At 44.5% G+C, this 21,786-nt stretch overlaps 1 protein-coding gene across 3 annotated transcripts in view; it reads left to right on the top strand.

Moving 5' to 3' along the window:
• Window positions 1-21,390, top strand: part of runx3 (RUNX family transcription factor 3) — a 52,895-nt gene extending 31,505 nt beyond the window's left edge. For 2 of the 3 annotated variants that reach the window (XM_049595847.1, XM_049595848.1), the window contains 3 exons: window positions 6,089-6,235; window positions 13,209-13,283; window positions 18,156-21,390. In XM_049595847.1, coding sequence (XP_049451804.1) covers window positions 6,089-6,235; window positions 13,209-13,283; window positions 18,156-18,637 — 704 coding nt within the window. In that variant the 3' untranslated portion in view covers window positions 18,638-21,390. The remainder of the gene's footprint in view (window positions 1-6,088; window positions 6,236-13,208; window positions 13,284-18,155) is intronic. The other variant, XM_049595850.1, reaches the window with a different exon arrangement.
• The last annotated feature ends 396 nt before the right edge of the window (window positions 21,391-21,786 follow it).

Below are 21,786 nucleotides of genomic sequence, written 5' to 3'. Positions count from 1 at the left end.
GCAGGCAAGCAGCCAAAAAGGCCTGAAAAACAGCAGCGTTCACATCAACCCCAACACGCCTTGACTCTAGAGTAGAAGACAGTTACACGCATGCGCGCACGCACACACAAACACACACACACACACACACACACACACACGTGGAATGGAGGGACAAAAGAGGGATGATTGCTCTCAATGTGCTACGGGCCTTGTTGTATTGTCAGAGAATCCGGGTGCATTGGGTCTTATTTTGGCACCCCCCCATTCTCTTTGCCTGCCTCAACCTGCCTCACTGTAGGGCTGTCTTTGTGTGGCACTGCTTCTGTTCCAGATGCACACACACACACACACACACACACACACACACACAAACAGACACATGCATAGAGCTTTATCCCCTTATCAGAAAAGGAAGGCTGTGCTCTTTGCTCAAACAGTCTCATGTAGCAACTTCCGCTGTACGCAGCTTGTTTTCAGACCTGCGAGGGGGATTTTCGCACTGCTGATGTCCCTAGAGAGACCGATGCATCTGCCTGAGGGACCAGACGATCCCCCAGCTGTGGTCAGAAAGGGCCGACTAGTGATAACATCATGCCAAAACTTTTGCTGACCCCATCCTGAAAAATTAGATGGACATTTTGTTTCCACAAAACTCCACTTGGCACTATATTCACTGCTGCCATGTTTATGACACAGACTCAACTCACACATAGTTTATGTCCCAGGAAATAAACAGTGCGTGCATTCCGTCCATGATAATGATATAGTTGTAAAACTTAATGCATTCATACTGAAAGTGTTATGAGAGTGTTATGTAAATGAGCGCAAAGCAGTGAAATGTCTGCGTGTGGCTAGCATCAACTCATTTAGGCCCAGACGAGACAGCCACAATCACCAGCCAAGGGTAAAACCCACATCCTTCAGGGTCAGCCTCAAAACAAGAACTTTGATTCGTCCCACTGTAAATACCCAACTGTGCGATTGGTGGCCTTGGGAAACAGAGTGCCAAACACTCTGCTGCAGAGATGCGTTTTGAGCTGTGCTACTGTGCCAGTTATAGAATGAAAAGGGAAGTGTAAGACTGAGTGGCGGAAAGAAGCAGGGTGGGAACGAAAACGTTGGGGGTTCAGGTCTGCTAGCGAGGAGGAAGAGGAAGACAGGTGTACAAGTCTTTGCTCAACAGATGTTGAAACGCCCCCAGTGTCTGTTGAGGGCAAACGGAAGTTTGCTTGCAGGCAAGTAGGCCTCGCTGCAACATGTGTTCAACTGTCACCCCACATCGCAGTGTGGGGATTCAAAAGTTAGATAAGGAGGCTGCATCTTTTCAAAACTTAACTTTTAACCCATGGGCTTCTAGAAGAAAGCCAGATGCATTTTAATTTGTGGTTCTATCGATCTGACTCATCAACACAACAAAAACGTCATTCAAACATGTTTTAACCTGCAGAAAAATATCACTGTCAGCTGCTGTCACAGTAACTTCATATAGGACTCACAAATGCTTCTTATACTGTCCCCACATTTTTGTTAGTAATCCTATAGCATACTTACACAGACTTTACAGTCCAGACATAGTTTTCAGTGTTAAGTGAGATACACACACTCCAAATCAATTCTAGTCTGTTATCAGGGGCCTATCAAGTCCATTTATATGTTGAATACAAATATTTACACTTCAAATATATTCAGTGCAGACTTGGGCCAGGGCCAAGGCACGTATTGCCCTTTGCCGTCCAGATAGAGTTTCACTTTGCCCCTGAAAAAGCGCCCAGCCCTTTACTAAAAAGAGCTTGTGTTTAATGTGTCTCCCTTTGGACAGGAACATGTGTTTCTTTCTTTCAATGGAGACAGAGACAGACAGAGAAAACGAGAGGAGAAGTAGAGGAAGAAGTGGGGGGTGGGAGGGAGGAAACAGGTCGTATTGGGTGATCATTCAGCTGTGGCGTCAGTGTTTAAGGCCCGGCTGTCACCTTACTGAGCAAACACCGTCTCTGTGTTGAGCTGATATGGGCTTTGTGGAGGGAAGGGCAAGACTTGGTTGCGTTTGCTGTTCATGTGGTCTAGCCTTAGAATCCCCCGGTTTAATCTCATGAAAAATAGCTTCACACTTTTCACATCCCTTACACTTGAATCTATCTGCATGCGCTTCAAAGCACAAAAGCAGCAGAGCAAAGCACATTTCAAGTTATTCTGCAGCAAAGATAAAACACTATCAGGAAATAAAAAGACACACATACACACAAACACACACACACACACACACACACACACACACACACAAAACAAAGCGGGGCTGAGAACGGCACACCCATTTCTTCAAAACACAGCCATCGCCTTTCAGTACATCGTTAATACCAGACATTTTATATCAAGCATTTTATTTGTTCTTCATAGACTTCCATAATGCTTTCAGATGATGCGACCGCTACTCTGAGAGGAGGCTAGTAAATCTACAACCTTTAGCATCCATTTCAGCTCTGGGTGCTTATTGAGCGCTGCTGTTTAGGCCTCATGTGTGCATTGGGCCCCCATCTCCCAGCTCTATCTTGTGGTTATGATATCATAGAGAGAAAAAACAAGGGCATTCTCTCCTAAGTGCACCCTGACACATTAAATATTCATCCGACCACAGAAACCCCTCTGAAATGGGGCTGGTGTGGAGCTGCTGGCACCCCTCTGGCCCACAGACCTGCAGAGTAGAAGTCAAATGTTGGCGGTCGGAGCAGAAACACTGTGGCTGTAGGCAGGGTCAGCTGGCCAAAGAGAGCGCATTAACACGAGGTTTAACTGGAAGATACAGGCTGAGTCTCTCCGGCGATGTATTGCAGAGACTGTAATGATTTAGATAGTCTTACAAAATTTTGATACAGTGAATAAGTTTCCTTTCATCAAGAGTTAATGTGCAGGGGAGAAATGCAAAGACAAAAAGTTTAGGAGGCCTGTTGCATGATTAATTTTTTTTTTAAATCACTTCCAGTGCAGTTATATGTCAATAAAAAATAATCAGTTTACTCAAAGAACTCCTGCATGTCCAAAATTCAAATGAAAGTGAGACTAAACTGTAATTATCATTATTATTATTATTCTTATTAAGAAAAGGGAAAATAATTATCATGACATAGTTCAGCCTCTTAACTTGTCTGTCATGGACTACACATAGAGAGAAATATGGAGTCTTATCACAATTCCTATGGCAGTCACAAAGTTTTAATAGATTAAAATCCCTTGTGAAATGTTCACAGATGCAAATTAAAAGAAAGCAAATTTAATTTTTTACTAGCTACAGTTAAAAATCCCAGTGAAGTGGATTAAAAAAAGATGAGGAAGTATGTATGAGTGTGCTGCCCTCCTGATAGGTTTATTTTATCCAAGAGACAAAGGCAGAGAGAAAAACAGAGGGAATGGGGAAAAGAAAGTTTCGAGCCACCTCCCAGTTGATTAGCAGTGTTAACAGCAACTCTGGGCCCCCGGGTTAATGAGCTCCAGGCCTCGTTCTAATGAAGCCTCCACTCCTCCAAAAAAATCACCCTCTCGCAGCCCACTAAACCCCCTACTGGAAGCTTTGAACAGTGTGTCGCCAAACGCAGTGTGTCCCTGCCAACTGGAACTGGGCCACGGGATCCACAGCTAGGCTCAAGTGTGTGTGTACATGTGTGTTTGTGGGCAGCTGAATGATCACTTTCATCCCTAAAGAGCCAGCCAATTCATCTTAGACCACCACTGGCCGCAGAAAAACTGACCAATTATCATTTTTTTCCCCCTGCCGTCTGCCTTTTTTTTTCCAACCAGAGAGCGGTGGGATGTATCATTTCCCTGACCTCAGCCGTTTGAGGTGGTGTAAATCTCTTAATAACTACACAAGGACACATATAGGGGCTATATTTGGAGGGCCGCTTCCCCTGGCCGCCCCTGCTCTGGCCTGGAACAGACAGTAGCCACAGTGTCTATGTGGGTGATGGAGCCTGGACCTGGCGCTGTGTATGTGTGTGTGTGTGTGTGTGTGTGTGTGTGTGTGTGTGTGTATGAGAGAGAGAGAGAGAGAGAGAGAGAGAGAGAGAGAGAACGCAGGCCTTCATTCCTTCCATCACAGTTTAAAGAGAAGACAGACTGGCCACATGTGAGCGTGAATAAAAAAGATATTACAGAGTGTGTGTCGGCTTGTGTCCACCCAAGTTCCTGAGTAACAGCACGGAGCAAACTGGTGGGTCGATGGGTGGGATCACACTTACACACACACACACACACACACACACACACACACACACACACACACACACCGTCCCTTCCTTTGGCGTCAAATGTCCTAATACTCGGGAAAACAAACAGCTGGAGAGCAGCAACAGAACTGCTCTCTGCTCAGACAGATTAGTCATGACTGAGTCTTTCTCTTTCTCACACACATAAAAGTGCAATGGATGTGAAGAGGGTGTGAATTTAAAAAGTATCATTCCGCATTTTGACTGCGAACAGGAGGTTATCCAGTGGCTGCCTGCGTTCAGACACTGTGTCTGTGCATCAGTGCGTGTCTGTGTCCCCTCTGTGTAGCTGTATGCATGTGCGTTGGGGGGCTGTCAATGCTAGATATTTCTATATAGTTCGTAAAGAGAGGATGGAGGGGAGGCGGTGGGCACAAACAAATGGACAGAGCGGTAAACGAGAGGAAACTTTACCCATGGGTCAGCCTCCGAGGGAAGATATATTGCCCATGGGTCAGTGGAGAGAAAGGACGGGCAAAATCCATATTGGTCCGTCTGCCTTGCCCCCTTTATATAGTGATAAAATATTCAAATCCAGCCATTACTTCACATTAGGCTACTCTGTAGAGATGCCAGGGAGAAAACCACAGAATGTATACATGCCGGTTCACACACAGTTTTGGTGCATTGATAGTTACATTAAAATCTCTTCCTCCCATTAGAGACATAGCCCTCATCCGGACTCACGTCTGACATTTAAGGTGTGTTCACATGTACAGCATGTGCACATATGTGTGTGTGTGTGGGAACATGTGTATTTGTACATGTCTGCGTATGTGTGTCTACATAATAGGCATGTTCAGAGGTTTTTTTTTTCTTACCATCTCCCTGAACGGGACATCAAAGTGATAAGGGCACTAAGTGTGTTGGTTAGTTTTCCCGGTCTGGACAAAAGAGATGCAGGAGATATGCTTCACTTATTGGTTAATTCTCACATCCTGCACACACACACACACACACACACACACACACACACACACCCACCCACCCACCTAAAGAAGCTCTTTTTCTGTCTTTCTCTTTCTTTATCCGTTATGTTTAAGACTGATGACTACATGGTCTGGTAGCCTTGTCTGGGTGTTTCCTTCTGACTAAGTGCTGTGTCAGTCAGACCTGAATGTGTGTATGTGTGTGTGTGTGTGTGTGTGTGTGTGTGTGTGGGTGGGTGTGTGTGGGTGTGTGTGAGAATGAGGGGCGGATATTGAGGGTAGATCTACTCACTGTTTCTTGTTTTTTAAGCAAGGTGGCAAGATAAAGATCACTTAGTTTCAGCAGATCATAGATATGCCTTATTTCACAATTCACAGTTTATTATTTCTTCGACTTGAGGTTCAGGGAAAACAGCATTCCTAAAGCAATTATTTTCAACCACTTACGCTATCGTTATCTGCAGATGACACGGCAGCAGGTGCAGCTTGGGTAACACTTAGCGTCTAGCCGATGTATGTCAAGGTCTGCTCACATTCTAATAATATTTTTGCATTTGGAAGCTGAAAACAAGGTGACAGTGTCTCTCTCTCCTTATATAATTTCATCCTGTGTGAGTTTGTGTGAATTACACTGTAGGATATTGATGGTCCTCACAGTCCAAGTCAATTTTACACTTATTACAGTTTAGACAGGCAAAGAGAAGTTTTCTGCCAGGACATGTCAAACATGCCCAGCTTCATTAAGAATATTTGGGAGAAGGAAAGGTTTTCCAACAGGACTCTTTGTTATTGTTTTTGCTATTTTTGTACAACTCTGGAAACATTAAGTGCCATTTTGTGCCATTTTCCTGGTTGTGTAGGTGGTAAATTGGCAAGTCCTTGATTTCTCTCTAACCCGTCCTCGTCATGTCGCTGTTTCAGGGCACAGAGTGAAGATAGAAGACCCCCAGAAGATGCAGTTCTCGGACAGGCTGTCAGAGATCGAGCGCTACCAGCGGTCTATGCGGATAGGCCCAATGAGCAATAATCCCCGCCCCAGCCACCAAACCCACCTTAGCACCACACAAGGTGAGGACCACTGATACATACAACCACAACCAACATCTAAATCACCACAACACTGTACACTTAGCTCACATTAACCACCATTACATGGAAGTAAATATCTCCTTCAATAAAACAAACATATTTAGTTTTTTTTGGCCGGTGGGTAAGTAATCTGAAATACAAATCCGTAACACAGTACATGCAGTTCACCCAGCATTAGGCCAAGAACCCTTCATGTGAATTTCCTCCATGTGGGGCTTTCGAGTTCTGTTCCACTAATCTGCGAGCTGTTATGTGTGTTGGCCGTCCGAGGGGAAGCTCATGTCAGTTCTGTCCCCGGATGCCCTGCGTTGGTGGGTCCGGGCCCCACAGCGTGCAGAGTTGAGTCTGTGGCCAGGTGGCATGGCGGATGCTGCCAACCGAGCTTGGCCTGGGTGCTGAAGCTGGCCTCCGCACACCGCACACTACAGCCTCAGGAATGTAACAGCCGCCCGCTACCTTGGCAATCACGTCACTCTCAGACTGGTCGAATGTGCGGGGGTGGGGGGGGGTGGGGGGTGCGGTGCTGAGACTCAGACTGAGGTGGTGCGATAGAGGGGAGGGGGCTGTTTCTTGCGTGTGTGTGTGTTTGTGTGTGTGTGTGTGTGTGTGTGCGTGTGCTGTGGACAGCTGCGTGGGAGATGGTTGGAGTGAGGATGAGTGTTCACTCTCTGTCATATGTCAGAGCCTCTTTAACAGGATGCCATGGCTGGAAGCATACAGACTAAACACGCACACAAAAACACACACACACACACACACACACACACACACACACACACACACACACACACACACACACACACACACACACAGAGTATGCCCTCCTCTTCCACCCACTCTCTAGTTCTCATGCTAGCTAATGAATCTCATTACCTTTGTATCAGCATGTTGCTGTGTACAGGAGGGCTTGTTTGGGAGCGCTGGGCCGTGTGTGGGTGGAACTCTATCAGTGTGTATCACAGCCATACAGCAGTGTTTGGCCTTGTGCTTAGCTTAGCTAGCGCTGAGTCACCAGTATGGGCCTATCTAACAGCTGACTGCGGAGAACACGGGGTCTTTTGCCCTCTTCCCCCATGCCCTTACTTACTGTTGATACTGATTGTTCTATCGCACAGCCTGTACCGAGAAGAAAACATTTCAGCCATTTTAGAAACACCGCTGACCGGTTACGCTGAAAATAAACATTGCAGAGCTTCAACACAATACAGCTACTGTGATGATAATTTTCTGATGGGTTAGAGTTTGGCGTGAGTTTTGTAGGTTGTCTGCCAATAAAAAGCCCCCTGCAGCTAAGCTTACACTGGGAGCTTTAAGTTTCTGAGCACTGCCTTGAATACCAGTGGGGGCTCCGGTCGGCAGGGAGAGGTGTACAGACTTGGTCCAGACAGTAGACGAAGAGGAACTCTTTGCTCTGCTCTCATCTGCCTCGCACGGGATTAGGACAAGAATTAGAGCGTCATAGCCTTGTCAGACTTCAAAGGGCTGCTATGTTGCAACACACACATGTACAGTACATACATGGTGAGCAGACACAACACATTAATATCAGTTGGAACCGTCAGAGACAGTAAAGGCCTTGAGCTTCATGTTACAGCTGCCAGTGACTGCAGGCTGTCTATAAGAAGTGTGTGTAAGTGAGGCAGACGAGGGGAAGGGCTGTAAAAACCACACACCTTAATCTGTGGTATTACCATCATGACGGCATACCGCAGGGCAAGAGTGGTAAAATAATTAAATAACAGAGCAGTAGGGCCCTTTTCCCTCCCACCTTGTCTATCTGTTGGAGTGTCTTGAGCAGTAGACTGGAAACGTATGCTCACATCACACACACAGCGCTCCTGTATGTGTAAGAATCACGCACAGACAACAACGCCACTGCTACAGTATTACAAGCGAAGCTCAAACAAAAATAGACTTGTTGTAATAAATCCCATTCAGAGACACACAGGGAAGTGTTTACATATCAACAGCACACACGTCTCTGCTTTTGGCAGCCATGCCAGACGCTGTTGTATTTTGCAGATACTTTAAATCCCGGAGCCTGTTTGTTTGAGAATTGCCGGGTGATAGATCGCCCATCAACACGTTATAATTAAATGGATTCCCGCCTCACTGTTACAAAAGATGTTTTCCATTATCTGCGGCTGGAACCTTGCATTTCCCCCCTTGAAGACAGCTAAATAAGAAAATACAGTGTCATCTCCTCCTAAAGCCTCCTTGCTTCATACTGTTGTCTGAGCAATGAAATACTGTCTCAGTTTTCTTGTCAACAGGACGCCTCTCCAGACATCTGCTCAATGCTACCCTGGATTCTTAAATCTCGCGCGCGCGCGCACACACACACACACACACACACACACACACACACACACACACACACACACACACACAGACGATTGCACCATAGGCACATTGAAAATACAAAACACACACGCACACACATACACAATTGTGCGCTAGTGTTGCAAGTTCTCCGCTAGTGCCCCAGACAGACAGGGTAATTAAGAGCTCATTACAGTGCATGCAGTGACAGGATTCCTGCACGCTGGCAGACGCTGCATACGCTGCTTGTTTTTGTTCTTCTGTGGCCACAGGTAAGCCTGCTAGACATGTGGAATGATTCTCAGCGAGGGTGGAGGGAGTGTGTATGTGTATGTGTGTGTGTGTGTGTGGTTGAAAATGCGTGGTTCAACTAGTGCAGTCAAGCAAATCTGACACTCAGACAATCAAGTACTAAATTGTTATTCTGGTTTTCAAAACCTCAAGTGAGGTACATGTGTATACTATATGTGTCTGTGGGTGGCAGTGTTTTTTTTTCTACCGCTGATACAGAATGCAGTTCATCCTTTAATATCTAACTGTGACACTGCATTCATAATACACACACAGTTCTTTCTTTCCACTCTTGAGAAAAGCAAACAGAAGAACGAAAATTTGATTTTCCTCAAAGTGGAAAACAGATTCCAGTTTTACCTTGTTCCATTTTAAATGCAGACAAAACTCAACAAGCCCCTGGCACAGCCTCTAACAGACAGCCGAGACGAAAGCGGCTCTTTTAACTTAAATGTGTTTTAACAGTGAGAGCGGGGGAAAAAAAGAAATACAGCAGCAATTTAACCATCCAAAAAAAAGTCCTGGCACTTTTGAGGTGGTATCATTTAACATGTTATTTGTTCCAACACCTGTGTGTTCCTCTCTGAAGATGAATATCAGATACTAGCATAACGTTCCGCCATCAAGTCAAGTGCTCAATGCTTTGATGAGGGCCCAGAAGTGTGTGTGTGTGTGTGTGTGTGTGTGTGTGTGCCTGTCTGTCTGAATGTGTCACCCATGTGGTGATGTTATTAAAAATGTCAGTAAAATCTCGCAGAAATAATATAATACACGTTTCATTTTTGAAATGTGCTCAGCATTTATCCGGCAAGTTCTATTTTAAAAAAGCAAACCTTTTCTATTAATGACACTTCCACAAGAGTTGGTATCTCTGGCTTCTTCCTGCACAACTGGCACACATCTGCCACAGCTGTGCTTTGGCCCTCTTGTCCAGTACGTTCAGACTGTGGCATCTGGACTGGACTTAACTTGAGAAAGTCCTGTTTGATGGAGGACCAGCCCGATGCAGCCGTGCCCCTCCCGCCTCGTCCACAGTGACCACACTGTTTACACCACGTAAACAAGCTGGCCGGCCCCCCCAGGTTCGAGGCGGCACTCTGCTACTGCTGCGGCCGAGAGGCTCACACTAATTCACACATCCAGAATGACATGATCAGCCAATTAGAAGCAAGAGCGAGACAGGAAATTAGCACCGTCAGGTAGCTGTGGTGTGGACTTAAGAGTATAGCCGTCACGCTAGTTGGGTTTCATGCTGATTTCTGCCAAACCCAAGCAGGAAGCTGGCCCTCTGAGGCCAATACAACCAAAACGAGTAGGAATCTGGACCAGTCCTTTAGACACTCTGTTTTACTTCTGCACTCCACTATTTACATAATATGTCAATGGCCGCCACGGAGTTTATTTGTTATGGTGCCTGAAAGCTTCACTTGTGGTTACTCTCTTTTTGTGACCCTGAGATGAATAATTCAAACTGAAAATGTTTTTGTTCTTCAACAAAAAAAAAAAGAATCTTTTGATGCCGCCTCCTTGGTGAAAAAAAAAGAAAGAAAAAGAGAAGTGAGAGCAAGTTGTTTTTTACCAGACTCAACTGTTTGTGTAAGTTATAATTTCACATCAGAGTCAGGCTGAGTTTTACATTTCAGCAATTACAGAAACTACATGTGTGCCATGAACAGTCTCTATTGAGTCTGGGGAGAGGGGAAGGGTGGGAGGACGACGAGCTCTCAAAGAGAACATAGGATTTTTCAGCCCATGTGTTTGTTTTTGCTCACGTTATAAGTGAGGGCTCAAAAGACATATCAAATGTCCCACATAGCTGAGCCAAGGCCGTGTTCCTCCCCTCTCTAACACGCTCTCTTTCTCTCTCCTTCCCTCGCTGGCGTCTGTCTTTCTCTCTTGCTTGCTCTCTCACATTCTCTCCCCGTTGCGACGCCTAAGGCCTAAGCGAAACAGGAAGCCAGCACAAGGACCGGCATTCACTGTGTCTCAATGACACGCTTCATTACGGCAGGCGCATTACATGTCTCAGAGGCGTTGCTGGATCCGGAGTCACGAGGATGGACGCCATTTTGGCTCAAACATCTTCTTAGCCAGTCCTTTCATCTACACATGCACTTCAAAAGCAGTGCATGTGTTTATTTGTGTCCTTCCCCAAACTACACTGGCACCACCCCAAAGCTACTTATTGGTGACGCAGTCGCTGCTTCTTCCCATCCCAGCCCCTACCCTCCCCGCTCCTCAGCTCCGCCCAGGGGGTTGGTCCTCTTATTAACAGGGGTAATCTGTGCCTCTGCTATTGACGTTGTCTGCCGGCCAATCAAAATATTTGAAGGAAATGTTTATTTTCTTGAGCGAATCGCACCAGCTGCTTGCAAGCCTTTCTGAATAAGGCCATTTATGTGTAAGAATTTGCCATTGTGAGGTATAGTGCAGGACCTCTCGGTGACTGAGTGCTGATTTGGGCCTTTGCAAAGGAAGTGGAGGAGCTCCAGGGGAAGCACAGATCTTACACATGCTGAGCCCAGTGCGGCTATAGGTGAACAGCCCAGCACCACCCCCCTCTCTGCTTCTGGCATCCTTCTCCATCCTAATTGCCACTACAGGAGGTTAGGAGTTTACTATACTGCGGTATCTCAACAGCGGAGGGCAGAGTCATAGTGATACTACATGACTGACCGCAGCTGTCATTAAAGGCAGAGCATCATGAGAAAAAAATGTGGTTATATAACACACAGGTTTATGTCTTAAATACTGATATACATTTGAAGAAATTCTTAACAACACTGTTCAGAGGCTTGGGGACCAGATATCAGCACAGCCAATATGCTGAGACTGCCCATGTCCACAGAGCTCCGTGCTAGTTGTCTTGTAACATCTACCCCGTCTCAGACCGAGAGCAAACAGCCTCTGTTTGTGTCAGCCCTCCTGTGGTGTGGCCGTTAAGTGTGAAGCAGGGTCCCACGCGCTGGGCCAGGAGTTCATCGACCCTCCTTCGCTTCCTGACAGCTCGGCTGGACAGGCTAGCGAGAGTCCTGCACTTCACAGGTCTCCGCTGCCCCTCCAGTGTCTCGCCTGAAAGACCCAAAAATATCTCTCATGCACCCATCAAGCATGTTTTTCCAAGCCTGATCTCACTCTGGTGAGAAAACCATCCCCTCCTCTTCCCAATCTTCACTGCTCAGTCAGCAGAGGCCAACCTGTGACAGGAAGACACATCTCCAAACCACCAGATGTCAGGACAGTTTTGACAGGTCTGTCACAAAGAGAGGTTTTTTTTTGGATCGCGCTTCAGATTTCTATGGCACAGGCAGAAACTTCCTCACCCTGTACACCTGCAATCATCAACTGGCCGCCCACAGGGCACATACAGCTCACCACAGCTTCACATCTGGCCCACAGAATACTAACCAATTAATAAAATTTGAGGAGGAAAACAAGATTTTCAGTATTATGAATATCTAGTGTTTTTTCTGCCTATATTAAAGCACACCCCAAAAAACTGAGATGGAAAAAATGTAGTCGTGATTTACTAACCCCAAATAAATGCGTTTGACCCACAAGTACTTTATAAGTCTGTCAGCTAATTAGCTTATTATTGACCCACAGGTTCAGGTGAGATTACTAGAAAATATCACAGGTCATTCATTATTAATTATTTACAGAAACATTGCATGGAACAGTCCATCTTTCACCTCCTTTCTCCCTCTCTCTGCGACTCTCACACAAACAAATGCCGCTGCACTAAGACTGTGTCTCTGTCCATATTTTTGTCCTCAGTCCTGCCAGTTGTGCTACTATAATGCATAAAGCTGGCAGTTTGAGCTTGGGATGGGGTCCAGTGATTGATTAACCCATGTTTTTGCTGGTTGCACAGTGCAGATTGCATAGGTAAAACTGAAACCTCTAAATGGAGTGGCTTGTACCATATCTTCATACAACAATGGGGACAAACTAATAGTTCTTACCTAAAAAATAATTTCCCACTTGCTTTTCTTGAACATCTTCTTGTCATTTTTTTTATATGCTCTTATGTAACATTTTGTTTTATCCACTTTTAGTTTATCATTAAAAGAACTGTATTATATTGTTAAACAATTATTAATAAAATGATCAAATGATGATAGGCTAATTTGATCTAGATTCTTTTTTCAAATTCTGGCCTTTGGACAAATTTATCTGAAGACCCCTGCTATACACATAAATATACATCCGACACTCTCTCTCCCTTCCACAAAATACAGGAATTTTGCTTTTCTGCACAAACAGAATTCCTTCACTGATTTATTTCAAATAAGCAGATCCCAGTGCTCACCTTTCGTTCTATTGTGTCTTATAACAGCCCTGTGGCAGGAGCAAATGGACACCCCCGCTCTGAAGACATGCAAAGTGGAGGAGGACCTGAGACCATGGCCAGGTGAGACAGCGCAATGCCCCTCTTTCTAACTTTTTTACCACGCCATAGACGTCTGTGTAACTTTGCTTCAGGCAACTCTTTCAAGCCTTTCCACACATGAAGTCTGACCACAAATTTGATGTGAATTTGAGGAAAGTGCATATACATGCATCTCTGTACTTCTGTGTGTGTTAATTAGAAAATTGTTTTGAAGGGTGTTTGTTAGTTGCTAAGACGTAATCATCATGTGCGGCCCAATCAGCAAGCAGCATGAGAGGTGAGGTCACTACTAAGTAATGGCCTTAATTACTAAGTGTGAGCAAACAGGCTCGAAAAATACAGGGGAGATAATTGAGGCACTGTGGACTGCCAAGGAGCGTTCACACCTTCAAATGTTACATCTTCAAGAACATCTCAGAACAAACTGAAGATCTCCAAACGTATTTATTTTAATTAGACATTACGACAGCCTTTCAAATTGAAACAAGCAAAACTGAAGAGGAGCAGCGGGAAAGGCGGGCATAACATAGGGTGTGCCATTCGTTGTGACAATTTTGGAGTCTGTTTCGTTTTGCCCGTAGGGCCCTACTACACCCCATTGCATTCCTAGAACGCCACCACCCTGCCTGCCTTATTTTTCCCTCCCTCCCACTTTCTTTTATTTGTTTCTTGGAGATTTGGACCTTTGTTGCTTTCTAACAGCCCCCACAGTCTTCTATCTGTCCCCTACCCAGAAACCACCACACAACACCAGACATGCTGAGTCATCCACTCACACTGTGCTGAGGACACACATTCAAACACACACAGAACAAAGGAAAAAAAAGACTTTCAGATTCTCACTGGTCTTGCTCTCTTTTCTACAGTTTAGCAGAAATAGCACAATGCCTGAAGCTGAGACCGGGGAATTACATATTTACATGTGTTACTACTTGTGTGAGGCAGATTCACTGCAGAGCAAAACATTCATGACAAGGTGGAAAATGTGATTGACAGTGACGGTTAGTAAAAGCGTATGTTTGAGGCATTTCAGCCTAAACTTGAATTGCCAGGACATTTAGACAGTAAAGCACATGTGGCAGAGATGCAAGAAAGTGTAATAAATGATGACGCTACTTGTATTCAAATACCATTATCCTAACAATAACAGTATGCATGGTCTAGGGTCAGCAAAACACACATCACATCAGTGGCTTTACGAGGAAGTTTCATGTCTCTAATAGAAAAGGATTTACTTAACAAACAGACATATTAATCATGTCACCTTGTTTGTTGATGCATTAGGAAAATCTCAGGTTTTATTTGTCATCACAAACACCCTTTCCCCATGCTTGTACTCATGTCACAAGTTGGTGACATGCAAAATTCACTGTGCTCACATGATAAAGTGCCTAACATGGATGAGGCTTTGGGGCTGTTGACCACGGTGTCACAGTACAGAGGTGATTATCATTTGCATTGGACATGATGCTTCGGCCCAAAGCCTTGGCGCTTAAAAAAACACCTGGAGATCATTTGTGTTCATTTGAGTTTCCTATTCTTTGGCAGTTCTGCCCTGGCATTGTGTTGCCTTGTCATCATCACCCTGTTATCAACAATAATTACTCATCCTAATGGCATACGCTGTTCAAACCAACCAAACCAGTCAGTAAATCAAAGAGAAAGCTCTCTGCCTCTGAAAGGAGTTGCAGTGCAGCGGTGTTTCTTTAGGGATCATCTGAGGAAAACAATCTCACTGCACAGCGCAGTGTGTGTAGCTGGATGAGGGTTCCTCTTGCTCTTGCCCTCTCTCTCTCTCTCTCTCTCTCTCTCTCCCTCTCTCTCTCGTTTCCTCCCCTCCACTTATTTGCCTGAGACACCATTCCCTGGGCGCTGGCCGTCACAGTTTGCATCAAGCCTGAGTAAACATTTCACAGGTGAGCGTCTGTGTTTGCATCTCCCCTTTGCCAGGGCCACCACATGCGGACACGCACGCACACACACACTCATAACTCCGTGCACAATTACACACATAGACGTGGCTGCCTCAAACATGCTCTTATGTTAACAAACAAAATCAGTTTCTCCCATATGCAAATGAGGCAAACCTCCGGTCATATCTGGGTTACACGCTTGACTGTGGACTAGTGGACTTCTTGAGCTGAGCAGAAAGGAGGAGGAAGACTCCACTCGTGGTGTTGCAGAATTAAATAAGTGCATGGCGCTATGCTTGAGAGCTAGAAGAGGAAAGAGAGTGCTGGAACACTATGTTCTCTATAAAAGCCCTGATTCCCAGCTACCCACTTCGTAGACTGGGAACATCACAGACAGCAGACTGTGCCAGCGAGCCCTCTGGGGTCCATCCCCTCTCCTGTCCCTGCAATTTAGTCAACACGTTTCAGATGAGCCTAATGGAGATCATGTGTGGTTTTGGGCCGCAGAGGTTACAGGCAGCTACTACCAGGCTCAGTTAGGAAGACCCTCTCTGCCAAAGATACACCACTGTTACCACAGCCACAACAGCGAAGCCTGTACTTATACTGGGTGGGGGAGGGTGGGGATGCAGGAAGGTATGCAACATGGTTAAGAAAGAGAAAAAGCAGACTGCAAAACTTTACTTCTCAGTTACAAAACAGTTTGTTCAGCCCTCTCCTCCAGAGGGAGCTACTGTACTGTAGAGAGTTTAAGGTGGTAGCAGGCACCTCCTGGCTCTGAGCCAAGTGCTTGATACTCCACAAGCCCATTAAGGTGTTGTGATAAGTGTCCAGTCCAGTTTCCCCTGACAGAACACAGGAGTCGATCCCCACCGCAGTTTAGCCAACACGTTTCCACCAACTCCAATTAAATGGAGATCATGTGCGGGGTGGGCCGTGGCAGCCAGAGCCATCAAGTCCCCACGCCACACATCCCCTCCACAGCTTCACCCTGAAGCCTAAATTTAGCGCAGACAGAGAGAGATGAAGAGATGGGGAGGGAGAGAAATAGAGAGCAAAGGCTTTTGGGAGTCCGGTAGGAATTAGTGGGCCGACTCCACTTCACCCGAATCAACAGCAGCTGAAGGCTTGGATTTTCCTCGCGTGAAATCAGATATGGAGCCGACTCCAGTGCCTGGTAGACTCTGGAAAAAGAAACAGCCCCCCCACCACCACCAAACTCCCTCATCCCAAAAAGAAGAGGAAATTCAACTGCAGAACTGTGTTGTCAAAAAAAGTATAGCAGGGGCCATGGAAATTGCAAAGGAACAGATTTTTTTGCAGCTGAAAATGGACCCAGTTCTCCAGACATAGGGAAAAGACATTTCAACGAGACTGTGGCACGCAAGTTTGGCATTCTCCCCCCTCAGGGCTGTGGCGTGCAAGCGCTTGCTATTTCACAAATACAAGCTCTCTTTTCTCTGCCATCCAAATCCACATTTTACACTTGCAGTCATGTGGGCACATTGGACCCATGAAAGCCACATGCGGACAAACACATAACCATAGACAGAGGTGTGTGTAAGTGTATCAGTGTGTATGTGTACAAGCGGCAGGTGCTGAAGGAGCTTACTGTATGTTGACATCAGGTATGAGGAACTCTGCCTAGTCATTGTGGTGTACAACCAAGTTAAGGGCGTTTACAGTTCCAGAGAATTTTGGCCTGGCTGTCGGCCACCTTACCTTCTTCCAAAATATCTGAGTTTCATAAGCGAAAGACATGACATACTTAACTTGTCAGGCAAGACTTAATTTTCACACCTCCAAATGAGAATTATAAAGTAATGTTTATGGACCCCAAATAGCTATGATGCTAGTGTATTATGAAAGTTGCTTTTCAGTGAAAAACTACAAACTGACCAGAGAAATCAGGAGAGGTTAATACCAGAGATGTTTACTAAATATTGCCTTAGTGACTTTATACTTGTAAAATTAGTATAATACCTTCTAACTTACATAATAAAACAGAAATATGGAACAAACCCATTATACTACAGTAAAATGGCAGCAGGCGGCATTCAGAAGTCTGACACGCCTGCAGAACTGTGAATGGGTTCATATCCAAAGCTCAGGATGTAAGATCAGCCAATAGTACAGTTTAGTAAGAAGGACAATATGGTGTTTGAGTTAAGGAACTAAGTTGGTGACAGTAGCAGCCCCAAATCTCAGCGAAGCACACTGCCAAGTCAAACCCTCAAGCAATATTTCTCTTTCCCTCTTGTCAGCTGAGTAAATTAGAAAGTGTGCAGTAAAATTGAAGTCCTAACAGCTGGGTTCATAGCGCGCTGTTACCTGTGAGATTACACTAAGCAGTAAACTCTGACAGGTCCTGGACTGTGATACACATTAGGTTAGAGGATATTCATGGAGAAACACACCTTTTTTTGTTTCTCTTCCTTCCCTGTTTCCTTTCCTTTTTCCTTCTCTGTATCTCTGTCTCTGATTGTGACTGACTGCCTCCAAGTATGATTTATGAGTTGCACAACAGCACAACAAGCCATCGGTGTTTATACAAAGCACCCCACAACATTGACAATGCCTCTTTTCATTGCTCTCAGAAAGACAGAATACTGTACGTTACTCTCCTTTAGAAGGAGTGGTAGGAGGGCTGTGGCGAGGGGGCCTTTTCATAACTTCAGTCTTGTGCACGGGGCTGTGGGATGATGTGCTGTCAGTGCTTGATGACTGTTATTAAGCAAAAAAATGTCTCAGTTCATTACTTTGAGCAAACATTTCCATGGACAGACATATCGCAAGAAATCTGAGCTCAGAATTGGGGGTTTGGAGAGGTTTTGCTGTTAAGGAGATGGGGGTCGTTTTTTTAGAATAACAGAAAATGAGAAATCCCTGAGTCCCTTGTTTCATAATCACAACAGCAGTTTTCATTCATGGCTCGATGTTTGTTGACTCTTTCCAATTGTTTCTTTGTTTCTGCCAACAGGGACAACAGACCTCTTCAACCAGAGAACCACCTTCCCGTCTCTGGCACCGCTAACTGACCCTCGCTTCTCAGACCCCCGCATGCACTACCCCGGGGCCTTCCCCTACTCCACCAACACCTCCAGTACCGGCATCAGTGGCCTCAGCATGTCAGCCTCATCTAGATACCACACCTATCTGCCGCCACCCTACTCAAATAACCAAAGCCAGAACTTCCAGTCCAACTCCTACCTGTATTACGGCACAGGCTCTGGATCCTACCAGTTCTCCATGGTGGCACCGGGGAATACCGGAGGCGAGCGCTCCCCCACCCGCCTGCTGTCCTGCTCGGGGGCCACAGGGGCTGGAGGGACCAACAGCCTGATGAACCCGGGCCTGAACAACCAGAGCGAGGGCGTGGAGGCTGATGGCAGCCACAGCAACTCCCCCACTGCCATGAGCGCCTCGGGCCGTCTGGATGAGTCCGTGTGGAGGCCTTATTGACTGACAGACAGCAAGACAATCAGAGGGTGCAGGAGGAGGGAGGGAGGAAAAAGTAAAGAGGATGATGAACAAAAAAGATAAACACTGAAAGAAAAAAAAAAAGAGAAATGCTGCATGTTTGTCTTTTATTTCTCCGGCACTCGCTTTAAAGACTTTCTGTTTTACCAACTCTCTCAAGACTTCCATGTATTTTGTACATTTTGAGTAAACTCCTGCACTGTGCTAAAACATGTACTCTTAAAAGGACTATAAAAGCCATATAAGTTGAGAGGATGTTCAGCTGAAACTGTAAATAGATGTAAGGGTAAAACCAGAGAAGCCATAGTGACGTTTCAGGATCATTTGATTTAAACAGGTACTCATGAAAGACAAAAGAACAAAAGACAATGGAGGTATGATCAGTGATGAACTAAAAAAACACGGCTTCAAACAGACTGTTCAGACTGATCCAACTCACTTGGTCAGTGGAGACAAGCTGTCGGACTGGATGTTTACTCCCCGAGTGACTCTGACCTTCCAAGGCATGGCTGCACTGCTGTAGCAATCAGCCCTTTTAAGCTTTAATTTCTGCAAAAGTTGAATATCATGAAAATATTGTGTCAGTTGTGAAAACATCTTCAGTTGCATCCAGGGCTGTTTCATGTGCTCATGCAGTACCTTATTGCCTAATTTATTATCCAAATGGACACATTAGCCTTTGGTGCTACAGTATGCAGTGGATGTTTCAACAAAATCACTGCATATTTGAGAGAAAAGCCTTTTATGTGTCAGGACTCACATGTTAGACATGAATTCTCCTCTGCTGTGTCATCAGTGTATCAAGTTTCAACAGGACAATGGCTGATATTTTGAGGAATGTAAAAGACTAAGGCAGAGGAGTGTTTATTGGTTTCTTTTTCCACAGGAATATTTAAAGTCCTGTCATGTCTTCTCTTTACTTTTTCTTTATATTTCTTATCCAAGCCCTTTTGAAAAAAAAAGTCCTAGTCTGGTATTTTTAAACTGGATGACACAGTTTACTTTTGATATTTATTTGAGCCAAATTGTGAGGAAATGTGCGCATATACCCAAAATCCTTAAGCATTTCTCTCTACCTTTTCTTTTTTATATATATACAGTATATAAGCCTTATTTTGTTGTTAAGTATAAATTTGGAATTTGTGTAATATATTGCTACTAAATTATAAAAAAAAACCCAAAACCTTTAATGTAATTATTTTGTCTTCCAATGTAGCTTTGATGCACTAAAAACCTTTATTCCTTATGAACCACGCCCAACAGATTCTGTTAGTGAGATGGTGTATCTAGAGCCGTAATCCTTTAAACAATTTCCAAATTGCCTTCCTGCGCTAAATAAGCCATTCGCTTAATTTTTGCACTATGTTTGAATTTTCATTTCGCTTTTTTTTTGGTTATGTATTTACAAATATCTGAAACTCTGCCTAATTAAATATTAAAATATTCCTTCACATGTTTTTGCTGAACACACTTAAAGTGTCCTTTTAACAAATCCTTCGCCAAGTAATGAATGATGTCATGATTAGACACACAACACACACACACACATTCCTGCGCCACAGGTGTGTGTGCACATTCCCCTGTCTGGAGGGCCTTTCCCCCGCAGTTACACATGCGATCCCTCTATCCCTGGAGGAGGAGGAGTGTGAGGATGAAGGGATAGAAGGAGGAGGTTGGGTCAGAGTGGTATCTTCTTACCAACACCAAGGGCAGTTATGCAAAAAAAAAAAAAAAAAAAAAAAATTCTGTTGTTGTGCACAGGTCTCTTTGTTCTTTATAATCACTGAGTGCTTTGAAGCCTTTATGGCCCTGATTCTGTCTTTTCTGCTCTCATTTACTGATCATTGGTGCCAGGGGCTCACGGCTCTGCCAATAATTCACACGCCTGCACAGATTATCTGGGTATGAGCTGTGTTGAGGAATTGAAAGCAGGTATCAGGTGTCTAGTATCTACTAGAAAAGTTTTTCACAACAAGGAAGCATCCATGACTCTGAATGATGGGGATTAAGTTGCTACAAAAGTGAGATTTAATTTCTAAGTGAATCCAAAAAGGCTTGCATTTGCAGCTCAGGAAGAAATTAATTATGCAAGGTGTTTTGCAGATAAAGACCCTTTGCCTTATTGTTCTTTTTAAAACAATCAGTAACAATGTCTCATTCCTATTTCCCTTTTATTTAGAGGAAAAGCATGTTTCCTGCTGTCTCCTCTGGAGCCTTTAGACGGTAGAGGACCTTACTTTATTATAGGCAAAAAAAAATCATGCAGCTAGAGAAACCACATATGTACTTATATTTGTGTGGTTCTTTCAAAAACAAACCAAAGACCTTCACAAACTGCCTGTAATACTGTCAGGATGATGTGAACGATGTGTGGCAAATGCTGTCTTGATGACTCTCTAACATCATTCTTTATGCAAAATTAGGAAGCCAAAATGTACAAGTGAGTTGTATTTTATTGTATATTGGATTAAAGAGCACAATGATACTTTTTTCTTTTCTTTTTCTTTTTACAAGATGCCCCTTTCCCTTGTCATTTACCAAAAACTTTAATTCATGTTTGCTCCTTTCATTTCTCTTATGCTCAAAGCATGTACATCTGAAACTGATATGTTAATTTAAGAATCTCATCTATGTATGTAATGATATCATTAATGCTTCCATATTGAGTGCTTGTAAAGTTTGCGGATAATGTAGTTTTTAATCATTTTAATTAAAAAAAAAACCCATGTGTCTCACTTTTGTCTTCAAACCTGCTGTTTATTTCAAGACACAGTGTGTAGAACTTAGAGGCATCTAGCAGTGATTGCAGATTGCAACCAGCTGAAACCTCTCCCATGTGCCAAGTGGTAGCTCCTGGTTAGGATTCCCTAAGTGTTTATTGTTCAGGAGGTTTTTACCAGGAGCTGAATTATCTGCAGATGTCTTGTCCTCCAAGACAAACAGACCACGGATGAATACCAGTAAAAACATTGAATAAAGCAGTTTTACTTTAAAAATCAGTGTTTCTCCGACGCTGTTTGGCTCATCATAGACAGGCTACTAGTTCGGCACCTGCTAATGTGCGCTCTGGTAACTTAGGACCCGGGCGCTTAGGAGGTTTTGACCGGGAGACAAATTATCCAGAGACAGAT

This window comes from Epinephelus fuscoguttatus, linkage group LG14 (genome assembly GCF_011397635.1).
Source record: "Epinephelus fuscoguttatus linkage group LG14, E.fuscoguttatus.final_Chr_v1".
In the NCBI taxonomy this organism is placed as follows: Eukaryota; Metazoa; Chordata; class Actinopteri; order Perciformes; family Serranidae; genus Epinephelus; species Epinephelus fuscoguttatus.
This window is presented reverse-complemented; position numbering and strand designations above follow the sequence as displayed.